Source organism: Orycteropus afer, unplaced genomic scaffold (assembly GCF_000298275.1).
Source record: "Orycteropus afer afer isolate SDZICR_OR568_19922 unplaced genomic scaffold, OryAfe1.0 scaffold00130, whole genome shotgun sequence".
Taxonomy (NCBI): Eukaryota; Metazoa; Chordata; class Mammalia; order Tubulidentata; family Orycteropodidae; genus Orycteropus; species Orycteropus afer.
Window position 1 is genome coordinate 6096403 of NW_006921717.1, and position 12948 is coordinate 6109350.

Genomic DNA, 12948 nt, shown 5'->3' on the forward strand with positions numbered 1-12948 from the left:
GTCCATTCAAGAGCAAGTTTCAGAACCTCTTCTGACATCCATTTCTTTTCTTTTCTTCTTTTTCTTTTTAATGACCTTTTGCTTTCTTCATGTATACTGTCCTTGATGTCATCCCATAACTCATCTCATCTTCAGTCATTGGTGTTCAGTGCATCAGATTCTATTCTACAGATGGTCTCTAGATTCAGGTGGGATATAATCAAGCTCGTATTTTGGCTCTCATGGACTTGGTTTAATTTTCCTCAGTTTCAGCTTAAACTGGCATATGAGCAATTGATGGTCTGTTCCACAGTTAGCTCCTGTCCTTGTTCTGACTGATGATATTGAGCTTCTCTATCATCTCTTTCCACAGATGTAGTCAATTTGATTCCTGTGTATTCCATCTGGCAAGGTCCACATGTATAGTCACCATTTATGTTATTGGAAAAGGGTATTTGCAGTAAATAAGTCATTGGTCTTGCAATATTCTATCATGTGGTCTCTGGTGTCATTTCTATCACAAAGCCATTTTCCAACCTCTGATGATTCTTTGTTTCTAACTTTCTCATTCCAATCACCAGTAATTATCAGCACATCTTGATTATATGTTTGGTCAACTTCAGACTGCAGAAGTTGGTAAAAATCTTCAATTTCTTCATCTTTGGCTTTAGTGGTTGGTGCATAAATTTGAATAATAATAGTATTAACTGGTCTTCCTTGTAGGCCTATGGATACTGTCCTATCACTGACAGCATTGGTTTTATCTTGAAATGTTCTTTTTGACAACGAATGTGACACTACTCTTTTTCAATTTATCATTCCAGGTATAGTAGACCATATGATTGTCTGATTCAAAATGGCCCATACCAGTCCATTTCAGCTCACTAATGCTTAGGATATTGATCTTTACACACTCCATTTCATTTTTTACAACTTCCAATTTTCCTAGATTTCCAGGAATTGACGGAATACCCATTGAGATAACATTAATTAATAATTGGAACATGGAATGTATGAAGTATGAATCTAGGAAAACAATGTTCTCATTTTGAGTTATGTCCCATCAGCAAATGAAGTCTCAGAAGCTTACTCCATCCACATCATTAAGGTTGCCCCTCCTTTGAGAAGGGAGTTCTTCTCTAGTTGTATTTTAAGGGCCTTCCAACTTGAGGGGCTCATCTTCTAACACTATATCAGACAATGTTTCAGTGCTATTCGTATGATTTCCCAGTAATATAATAATAATAATAATATGAATCATAAATGTTTCACCTAATCATAAGATTTTCAGTAGCCAATTCTTTCAGAAGTGCATGGTCCCATTCTTCCCAGTCTGTCTCAGTCTGGAAGCTCCATTGAAACCTGTCCACTATATCTGACCCTGCTAGTATTTGAAAACCAGTGGCATAGTCTCCAGCCTCAAAGCAACACACAAGACACCACAGTACAACACATTAACAGACAAGTGGTGGGTCCTTACGCTAGATTTTTTAAATCCTAAATTATTATTCTAGGGCTTGCTTCTTCTCACATCATCATCCCAGATAAATCCAGTCCTTTTATTACTGTCTGAAGTAATTGTTGCTGTTGTTATGTGCTGTCAAGTCGACCTGACCCATAGTGACCCCTCCTTGGGTTTCCGAGGTGGTATAACTACGGAAGTAGATTGCCCCATCTTCCTTCTGAGGAGTGGCTGGTGGGTTTGAACTGCCAGCCTTTTGGTTAGCAGTCAACTGCTTTAGGCACTATGCTACCAGAGCTCCAAGCCCCAATTCAAAAATTATCTCTGTACTCTTAAATTTAAACTCTTCAGAGAAGTGGTAAGTCTTAAACTACTCAGTTATTATCTACATGGAGGCCCATGTTCCATAAAAGTGCACAAAACAAAAACAGCTTCCATTACATTGCTTCCAACTCATAGTGACACCATGTGTGAGAAGTAGAAGTGCACTCCATTGGGTTTTTAAGGCGGTTACCTTTCCCAATGAGGGGTCACTATGAGTCATGTCCAACTCGACAGCACATAACAACAACAAAACAACAACCTTTCCAAAGCAGATTGTCAGACCTTTCTTCCAAAGTGCCTCTGGGTGGGTGTGAACCATCAACATTTTATTAGTAGTCAAATATTTGCACTTTTTTTGCCACTCAGGGATTCATAAAAGTGCCCAGAAAATATCAGAATATCAGAGTGAATTTATATATATTTACTTGACTCTTCTTTCCCCCTCTCTTTCACTAAACCAAAATAAAAAACCCAAACTCACTGCCATCAACTCAATTCAACTCATAGGGAGCCCTCCTTGGGTTTCTGAGGCGGTATCTCTAAGGAAGTAGATTGCCCAATCTTCCTTCTGAGGAGTAGCTGGTTTGAACCTCCAGCCTTCTGGTTAGCAATCAAATGCCTTAGGCACTATGCCACCAGAGCTCTCTTTCACTGGCAATACTCAAATGTTGGGAGAGAGTTGAAGCTAGTAATTTAGATCTTTCATTCAAAGTTTAAGCCATAATATGTTCTTAAGCTTCTGATCCTCAGTTTATCAATCATTCTGTAGTCTCTGGATGCCTTTTATCTACCATCTATTTCACCCCCAATGGAGTTTTTTCCCATTTATTTGGGTGTTGATGGATTCTTCAGCCTGATTTTCCTAAGCCTCACTGGACTTCCTTTCTCCAGAAATGCGGACACTGCGTGTAGCTTTAGCAGTGTTGGGAGCTGGAGCTTTTGGTGTCGTCAGCACTAGTTCTTCCATCCACCACCAGGAACTCATCCCCACTGTATGCAGGTACAGAGCTAATAGATCATCTCTCTAGGTCCAAAACAGGACTTTCCTAATTGACATTGGGAGTAATACTGAAATTGTTTAGGTGTCAGAAGGAATCAATTGTAATAGAAATGATGACAGTTACTTATAGCCAATAATTATTAAAGCTGACTTGGTGCTTGATACTATGCCAAGTCCTTTAATGCATCATCTCATTTGATCTTAAGAACCAGTCTACAAGATAGTGCTATTGATAGCTCTATGTTAATAATGAAGAAGCAGTTACAAACATGATAATGCTAAAGGTAAATCCATAACTGAAGGCTTTCTGTCTGAGCCCATGTATTTAACAATTGTGTTGTCCACCTTTAATAAAATGAAAATGAGTGTATTTGATGAGAACTTACATGTATAGACTTTAACAAGACTTTTTGTTGTTATTGTCATTTGTACTCTAAGGGCAACAGCTGGAGGAATCAATTCAATGGCCAGTAGGTGTGGGGCAGTCATAGCTCCACTCTTGATGATCCTAGTAGTGTATTCTGCCCCCCTGCCCTGGATCATCTATGGAGTCTTGCCCATCCTGGCAGGCCTTGTTGTCCTTCTCCTTCCTGAAACCAGGAATCAGCCTCTCCCTGACATCTTCCAGGATGTGGAAAACGAGTGAGTAAACCCTCCAGCTGCCTCTTGAGGGTGCTGTGTGCTATAGGGTTACGATGGGGAAGGCAGAAGGCCATTTGGGGCCCTCTACAGGAGTCCCCTGGGCAGCACAATCAGTTAAGCACCCAACTACTAACCAAAAGATGGCCAGTTTGAAGCCACCTCTTTTGAACCCACTCAGAGGCATCTCAGAAGAAAAGTCTAGCTCTGTGCTTCTGGAAGGTCAGGGAACTTCTAATGTACACACATGGGGTCACCATGGGCTGGAATCAACTCAATGACAACTGATTTACTTCTCAGTTTGGTCCTTCAGGCAGGCATAGACCTAGGTAATTTCCATTTGTGTCCTTGTCCGTTAGTTCAGAAGTAGCCTAACCCTTAGATACAATGATGTCAGACTCCTTTTGAAGCTCTCTAGATACCACAGGCTCTGAGTCAAAATCGACTTGACAGCAGCAGGTTTGAGGTTTTTGTTTGTTTGTTTTTGTTTAGATAGCACAGAAGAATCTCCAGGTGGTGAAAACAATCCACCAACTCAGCAGCTAACTGAAAGGTTAGAGGTTCAAGTTCATCCAGAGGCACCTCGGAAGAAAGACTTGGCTATCTATCTACTTCTGAAAAGTCAGCCATTGAAAACTCAGCCAAGCACAGTTCTATTCTGATGCAGCTGGTGGTAGATAGCACTGAAGAGCTCTGTCCAATCTACACCAGTAGGTTTAGAAGAGGACAGAATTAGCTTTGTTGTGCATGGAACATACTCTCTGCCATCATGGGAGAAACACCCTTTGTGTTTTTTCACGAATCTGCTAAGATCCATCCAACTGTATTATTCTCTCCCTCTGGCTTACTCACCCATTAGTCCAATGAGGGCCTGGTATATTGTGGGAAAAATAAAGAGATTGCCTCATGAATGCAAACTTGATTGCTGCTTCAGTCAAGGCATAATTTGGAGACCATAGCAGACAGAACAAGATCCTCCTTGTAAAAATAACAATGTATTTGAAGGAAATAGATCATTTAAGATGCCTGTGAAATTTAGTCAATCTTGCTATCACAGAAGGTGGAAATGTTGAAGAGAGAAAAACTAAGAAAATAAGAAAAGAGATTTTTAAAGGGGGAAAAAAATGAGAAAATGCCCTTAACATTTTCAACCATCTCTTTGACTTTCTGAAGATGTCATTGGCCACAGGCAAGTCTAAAGAGACAATGGTGAAAGTTATAACATTCAAAGCTGCCTACCCAGGACTACCCAGGACTAACCCGGTAGCAGAGCCTTTTCCAGCACAAGATTGTCAAATAATAGTGTTAATTAGCTCTTCTATCTTTCACATTAATTCTTAGGTGGTTAATTCCTGAGTCATTCAAAGTGTGTGGGCAAAAGATCAACTTGTACAAGTACTGTACAACATATACAATTATTTGGTTTGTGTTCCTTTTTCCCAACAGAAGAGACTCAAGAAAAGCAGAACAGGCTGAAACTTCCATGAAAGTAACCCAGTTTTAAGGAGTTCTCAAGAGTTGACTGTTGATCGAAGGCAAAGCAAAATGAGGAGATCAAGAGTATTCCTTTACACCTTCAAAACTAGTCAAAATGTATAATAGACAGATGGATGTCATTCATAATTTGGCACTAACTATGTCAATTTCCTCAAAATAATTCATATATATAAGGAATCCATAAGACAATCTCATATTTTCTGGAAATCATTCCAAATTTACCTAAAAATTAATAATAGTCAAGATTATTTAGAAAGAATAGGATCATAGCATGAAAGGGGAGATGGCTGGTGAATGATGAAGTATATTTTCTTTATTAAAACATTACAATAATAAAAATGGTAATAGGACTTCTCATAAGATGGCGGAATAGGCAGAGAAGTGACACAGACCCTGTTTAACAAAGAAAAGAAAAAAACCCATTGACAGAGATACAGAAGATAATCCTGGAGTCCTGAGCTTTGAAAGGAAGTATACAGAAGTGAATTAGACACCAACTAGTGGAAAAACCTGAACAAAAACAGTGAGTACAGAGACAGTCAGAGCAGTGGACTGTTAGCTACTCTGATGGGACCAAGAGCCTGAATATTTCCAAGTAGTGTTGGGACCTGAGAATTGACCTAAAGATCAGCTCTGGTTGCCAAGGGCTCCAGGGATGACTGTGCTGATGGCCTATGACTAGGAAGGGAAACAGCAAGCAGGGAGACAACCTGAACTGTGGACTTTCTGCTGTCCAAAGGGCACAGCCATTTTGATTGTTTACAAGGACAGCCATTTGGGATATTTAAACTGACCGAGGGTGCAGCCATTTTGAATGTTTATAGGGGTGGCCATTTTGGATATTTAAAGTGACTGAGGGCACAGCCATTTAAAATCTTTACAAGTGGTGCCCATTTTGGATTTTAAAGTGACAGCATTCTCATTCAGATTCCAGGGACCTAAGAATACGCTCTGTTTGCCAAGGATGGCAGGGACATGTGGGAGGCTGACAATGGAAAAGGAGACAGGTGGTGAGTGTATAAGTGGTGCCAACTACTGAATAAAGGATCACAACACAGTACCCTGCCTGTACAGATAACATACAAATAAAGCAAAGAAAATGAAAATCGTGGGCAAGTCACTCCAACATACAATTACCAATTAAATATAAACACAAAAATGTCACAAAGCCTTGGAGACAACAGAGCATCACAGTCCACACAAAGAAGCAAGATAAAGCAGAGAAACAAGGGACCAGGATACAGACCCAAAACACATCCCTGGGGAAGACGCAGCATTGGAACTCCCTGATAAGGAATCCAAAAGAATCATATTAAGGTACCTTCAACAAATTGAGAGACAGATCAAGGAAAACACTGACAAAATTGAGGAAAACACAGAGAAAACCCTACAACAATTTCAAAAGACAATACAAGGACAAAATAAATGAAAAATTAGAAATGATTCAAAATCTACACATAGAAATCCAGAAGATTAATGCTAAATTTTCAGAAATAGGTAAGATATTGAATGGACAAAGGAGTAGAATTAAATCAATGGAAGACAGAATTAGTGAGCTTGAACACAAATATCTCAATACTTGTTTAGAAGGTGATCATTCAGAAAAAAAGATCAAAACAAAATGAAGAAAGCCAAAGGTTCATGTGGGATACTATCAAAAGGAATAATCTACATGTAATCAGAATTCCAGAACAGGAAGAGACAAATAAAACCATACAGAAAATTGTTGATGATCTGTTGGAAGTGAATTTTCCTGGTATGATGAAAGATGAGAAAATATCCATTCAAGAAGTCCAATGAACCCGAAACATGATAGACCCCAAAAGAAAATCACCAAGATATATCATCATCAAACTCAACCAAAACCAAAGACAAACATAGAATCCTGAAAGCAGCATGGGAAAAATGAAAAGTTACCTGCAAGGGGCAACAAATAAGACTAAGCCCAGATTTCTCAGCAGAAACCATGCAAGCAAGAAGACAATGGGATGGTATATATAAAACCCTGAAAGAGAAAAATTTCCAACCAAGAATTGGACATTTCTAGATAAGCAGAAATTAAGGGAATTTGTTAAAACCAGACCAACCTTACAAGAGATGCTAAAGGGAGTCCTTTGAACAGAGAAGCAACAACAGCAAACAATAACTGACTATTAACACACATGATCACATAACCCAGAAACAAGCCCAGCTATGGAAGTACCAAAGGTAAATGAACCAACAAGATTGTAAACAGGAAACCAGAAACACCCACTGACAAATGAGGACAACTACAAACCAAAAAGAGGGAAAAAACTGTAGTTACAGAACTTCTAAATGGTAGGGAAGTCAAGACAACTACAAGATAGAATGGACTGTTCTAAACTTAGGAAAAAAGCTATAAATCACAGGGTAACCTCAAAGAAAAATGATAAACCTTCACATCAAAATAAAAAAAGAGAACCAGCACAAATATTTATATAATACTAAAACACTAGCAATGAAGGAAGTGATATCATGATTCATAAACAAAACTAGCTCAGCACAGAAAATTATATGGAACAAAGAAATCAACACCATGAAAAAGCACATAAAAAAAAATGATAGCAACAAATTCATACTTGTTGATAATTACATATCTGGCAAGGAACTTATCTCTAAGATTTATAGAAAACTCCAATGCCTCAACCGCAAAAGAATTAACAATCCAATTGAAAAATGGACATAAGACATGAATAGACGCTTCACCAAGAAGGGAAGATATTCAGGTGGCTAGCTAATACATGAAAAAATGTTCACGATCATTGGCCATCAGAGAGATGCAAATCAAAAAAACAATGCAATACCATCTCATCCCAGCACTGACAGCAAGGTTCAACAAGACAGAAAATAACAAATACTGGCAGGGATGTGGAAAGATTGGGACTCTCATACACTGCTGGTGGGACTATGAAGTGATACAGCCACTGTGGAAAGCAGTATGATGATTCCTTAGAAAGCTGGAATTGGGTATATATCCTAGAGTGGTGAGAGCCAGGACAGGAACAGATATATGCACAACTATGTTCATCACAGCACTATTTACAATAGCAAAAAAAAAAATGGAAACAACCTACATGCCCATCAATGGAAGAGTGGATGACCAAACTATGATACATACACATAATGGAATGCTATGCAGCACTAATGAATAATGTAGAGTCTGCAGAACACCACATAACATGGATGAACTTGGAGGACATCATCCTGAGTGACATAAGTCAGTCACAGAAGGACAAATATAGCATTAGTTCATTGTTGTGGAGGAGCAAGGAAAGGTTTATATATGGTGGAAAACTTTCTTTGTTGGTTGCCAGCGGTGGGAGGGTAGGGGAGGGAACATTGAAAACAAACAAACAAAAAATGCATTGACCAATGTCATTTTAGTTTTGTATATTTCACTGTATATAAATTATATTTCAAAAATGCATTAAAAAATTATAATACCAGGTCCAACAACAAATCAAAGAAGTCCAGACACATATTCAAGTATGTATAATCACTTAATATAGGATACATTTGGAATCTTATCACTAAGGAGTCAATAAAGTGATATGGTTGTTGTTAGGTGCAATTGAGTAGGTTTCAACTCATAGTGACAGTATGTCCTGTGCCGTCCTCACAACTGCGGCCACGCTTGAGCCCACTGTTGCAGCCACTGTGTCAGTCCATCTCATTGAGGGTCTTCCCCTTTCTCTCTGACCCTCTATTTCACCTTTCATGATATCCTTCTCCAGGACTGGTCCCTTCTGACAACACGACCAAAGCAGAAAGATGAAGTCTGGCCATTCTTACTTGTAAGGAGGAGTCCAGCTGTACTTCTTCCAAGAGAGATATGATCATTCTTCTTGCAGGCCATGGTACGCACAAGGTTCTTCACCAATACCACAATTCAAATGCATCAATTCTTCTGCAGTCTTCCTTATTCATTGTCCAGCTCTCACATGCTTATGAGGATATTGAAAATGTCATGGTTTGGGTCAGGTGTACCTTAGTCTTCAAAGTGACATCTTTGCTCTTTAACAATTCAAATGGGTCTTTTGCAGCTGATTTGCCCAATACAATGCAATTGATTTCTTGACTGTTCCTTCTGTGGGCATTGACTATGGATGGATCCAAGTAAAATGAAGTCCTTGACAACTTCAATTTTTTCTCTATTTGTCATAATGTTGCGTATTGGTCCAGTTGTGAAGAATTTTGTTTCCTTTATGTTGAAATGTAATTGAAACTGAACGCTGCATGTAGTCTTTGATCTTCATCAGGAAGTGCTTCAAGTCTTCTACACTTTCAGCAAGCAAGATTGTGTCATCTGCATATCGTAGTTTGTTAATGAGTGTTCCTCCAATCCTGATGCTGTGTTCTTCTTCATACAATCCAGCCTGCTCAGTATACAAATTGAATAAGTATGGTTAGAGGATACGAAGCTGATGTACACCTTTCTTGATTTTAAAACCACACAGTATCCCCTTGTTCTGTTCGAATGACAGCCTCTTGGTCTATGTACAGGTCCCTCATGAGCACAATTAAGTGTTCTGGAATTCCCATTCTTCACAATGTTATCCATAATTTTCTATGATCCACATAGTGCAATGCCTTTCATAGTAAATAAAACGCAGGTAGACATCTTTCTGGTATTCTTGACTTCTAGCCAGGATCCATTGGACATCAGCAAGATATCCCTCTTTCTATGCTCTCTTCTAAATCTGGCTTGAATTTCTAAGTTCCCTGTCAAAGTACTGCTGCAACAACTTTTTAATTATCTTCAGCAAAATTTTATTTGTGTATATTAATGATATTGTTCAATATTTTTCACATTCTGTTGGATCACCTTTCTTTAGAATGGGCACAAATATCAATCTCTTCCAGTTGGTTGGCCAAGTAGCTGTCTTCCAAATTTCTTGGCATAAAGGAGTGAGCACCTCCAGGACTGCATCCATTTGTTAAAACATCTCAATGGGTATTCCACCAATTCCTGGAGCCTTGTTTCTCACCAATTACTTTTTTGCAACTTGGATTTCTTCCTTCAATAGCATCAGTTCTTGATCATAGGCTACTTCCTGAAATGGCTGAACATTGACCAATTTTTTCTGGTGCAGTGACTCTGTGTATTCTTCCATCTCCTTTAAGTGCTTCCTGTCTTGTTCAATAGTTTGCCCATGTTGTCCTTGTTGTTGTTGGGCACCATCTAGTTGGCTCCATTTCATAGTGACCCTGTGTACAACAGAACAAAACACTGCCCAGTCCTGTACCAGCCTCATAATCCTTACTATACCTGAGCCCATCACTGCAGCCACTGTATCAATCCATCTCATTGAGGGTCTTCCCCTTTTTCACTGACTTTCCACCTTACCAAGCATGACATCCTTCTCCAGTGAATGGTTCCTTCTAACAACATAACCCACTCCTCGGAAGGAAGGTTGGGCAATCCTACTTCTGTAATGATACTGCCTCGGAAACCCAAGGAGGGGTCGTTATGAGTCAGGGCTGACTCGACAGCAAATAACAACAACAACAACATAACCAAAGCAGGCGAGACGAAGTCTGGCCATTCTCTCTTCTGAGGAACATTCTGGCTTCACTTCTTCCAGGACAGATGTGTAGTTCTTCTGGCAGTCCATGGTACTTTCAGTATTCTTCTTCAACACCACAACTCAAAAGCATCAACTCTTCTTCACTCTTCCTTATTCATTGTCCAGCTTTCACATGCATATGAGACAACTGAAAATATCATGGCTTGGGTTAGGTGCACTTTAGTCTTCAAAGTGACATCTTTGCCTCCTTGGATTTCCAAGGCAGTATCTCTATGGAAGTAGATTGCTCTTCAGACTAGAATCCTTCAATATTGCAACTTGAGGCTAGAATTTTTTCTTCATTTCTTTCAGCTTGAGAAACATTGAGTGTGTTCTTCACCTATGATTTTTCAATTCCAGGCCTTTGCACATTTCATTATTATACTTTATTTCTCAAGTTGCCCTTTGAAATATGTCCAGCTCTTTTACCTCATCATTTCTTCCATTTACATTAGCTACTCTCCATTCAAGAGCAAGTTTCAGAGTCTCTGGTGACATCCATTCTGGTCTTCTCTTCCTTTCCTGTCTTCTTAATAACCTTTTTCTTTCTCCATATATGATGTCCTTGTTGTCATCTCACAACTCATCTGGTCTTTGGTCACTGGTATTCAGTGCATCAAATCTATTCTTCCTATGGTTTGTAAATTCAGGTGGAAATACTCAAGGTCATATTTTGGCTCTTGTGGACTTTTTATTTTCTTCAGCTTCACTTTAAACTTGCATATGAGCAACTGATGGTCTGTTCCACAGTCGGCCCCTGGCCTTGTTCTGACTGATGATATTGAGCTTCTCCATCATATTTCCACAGATGTAGTTGATTTGATTCCTGTGTAGTCCATCTGGTGAGGTCTACTTGTATTGTTCCCCTTTTAGTTGGAGAAAAAGGTATTTCCAATGAAGAACTTGTTGGTCTTGCAAAATTCTATCATGCAAGGGCATATTTTCCAACTACCCATACTTTTTCTTTATTTCCAACTTTTGCATTCTCATCACCAGTAATTATGCATACTTCTTGTTTGTGTGTTTGGTCAATTTCAGACTGCAGAGTTGGTAAAAATCTTCAATTTCTTCATCTTTGGCTTGAGTGGTTGGTACATAAATTTGAATAATACTAGTATTAACTGCTCTTCTTTATAGGCATATGGATATTATCCTACCACTCATGGCATTATGTTTCAGGATAGATCTTGAAATGTTCTTTTTGACAATTAATATGATGCCATTCTTCTTCCATTTGTCATTCCTGGCATAGTAGACCATATCATTGTTAGAGTCAAAATGGCCAATACCAGTCCTTCAGCTCACTAGTGCCTAGGATATTGATCTTTATGCATTCCATTTCACTTTTTACAACTTCTAATTTTCCTAAACTCATATTTGTACATTCCATGTTCCCATTTTTAATGGATGTTTTCAGTTGTTTCTTTTTATTTTCAGTCATACCACATCAGCAAATGAAGGTCTCAAAAGCTTTACTATACCCATGGCATTAAGGTTGACTCTACTTTGAAGAGACAGCTCTTCTCCAGTCCTATTTTCAGTGACTTCCAACCTGAGGGGCTTATCCCCTGGCACTATATCAAACAATGTTTTCTGCTACTCATAAGGTTTTCAGTGGCTTATTTTTTTCAGAAGTGGACTTGGCCACATCCTTCCTCCTAGTCTGTCATAGTCTGGAAGCTCTGTTGAAAGCAGTCCACCTTGAATGACCCTCTTGGTATTTGAAATACTGGTTGCATAGCTTCCAGCACCAGAGCCACACACAAGGTAACACATTACGACTGACAGACAAGTGGTGAGATCATGGAATAGTGCTAATCAGCTCTCTCACGTCATCAGGAAAGATCGATCACTAGAAAAGGACATAACATTTGGTAAAGCAGAAGATGAACAAAATGAAGGCAACCCTTGAGAAGGTGAACGGACACAGTGGCTGCAACAATGGACTCAAACATACCAAAGACTGTGAGGATGACACCGGTGGGTAATGTTTCTTTCTGTTATACACAAGGTCACCGTGAGTTAGAGCCAACTCAGCAGCAACTAACAGGGGACAAAGTTAGGATAACTGCTTAGCCACAACCAAGCACTTTGAGGGAGTGAGTCACTTGGTGTGCAGACTCGGGGCCCTGGTCACAGGGGACATCAAGGTCATTTGGCACAACATAGTGCACAAAAAGATTGCTCTACATCCCCATTTCATGGGTAGCAACTGGGGTCTTAAAGCTTGCAAGTAGCCATCTAAGATGCATCTATTGGTCTCTCCTCATCTGGAGCAAAGAAGACTTAAGAAAATCAAAGACTCATGGAAATAATCCAGGGGACCAATGACCCATAGGAACCTCAGCCTCCATAACCCTGGGACCGAAGAACTAGATGGTGCCCAGCTACCATTGACAACTACTTGGAAAGGGATCAAAATTGGAGAACTTGAATAGAGGGGGAGAAAAATGTGGAAC

At 39.3% G+C, this 12948-nt stretch overlaps 1 protein-coding gene across 1 annotated transcript in view; it reads left to right on the forward strand.

The window, feature by feature from the left end:
• LOC103200354 (steroid transmembrane transporter SLC22A24-like) overlaps positions 1-4908 on the forward strand; it is a 40135-nt gene extending 35227 nt beyond the window's left edge. Inside the window, exons 8-10 of the mRNA XM_007944853.1 lie at positions 2657-2765; positions 3204-3407; positions 4851-4908. Of these exons, the coding sequence (XP_007943044.1) occupies positions 2657-2765; positions 3204-3407; positions 4851-4908 (371 nt within the window). The remainder of the gene's footprint in view (positions 1-2656; positions 2766-3203; positions 3408-4850) is intronic.
• Positions 4909-12948: the final 8040 nt, after the last annotated feature.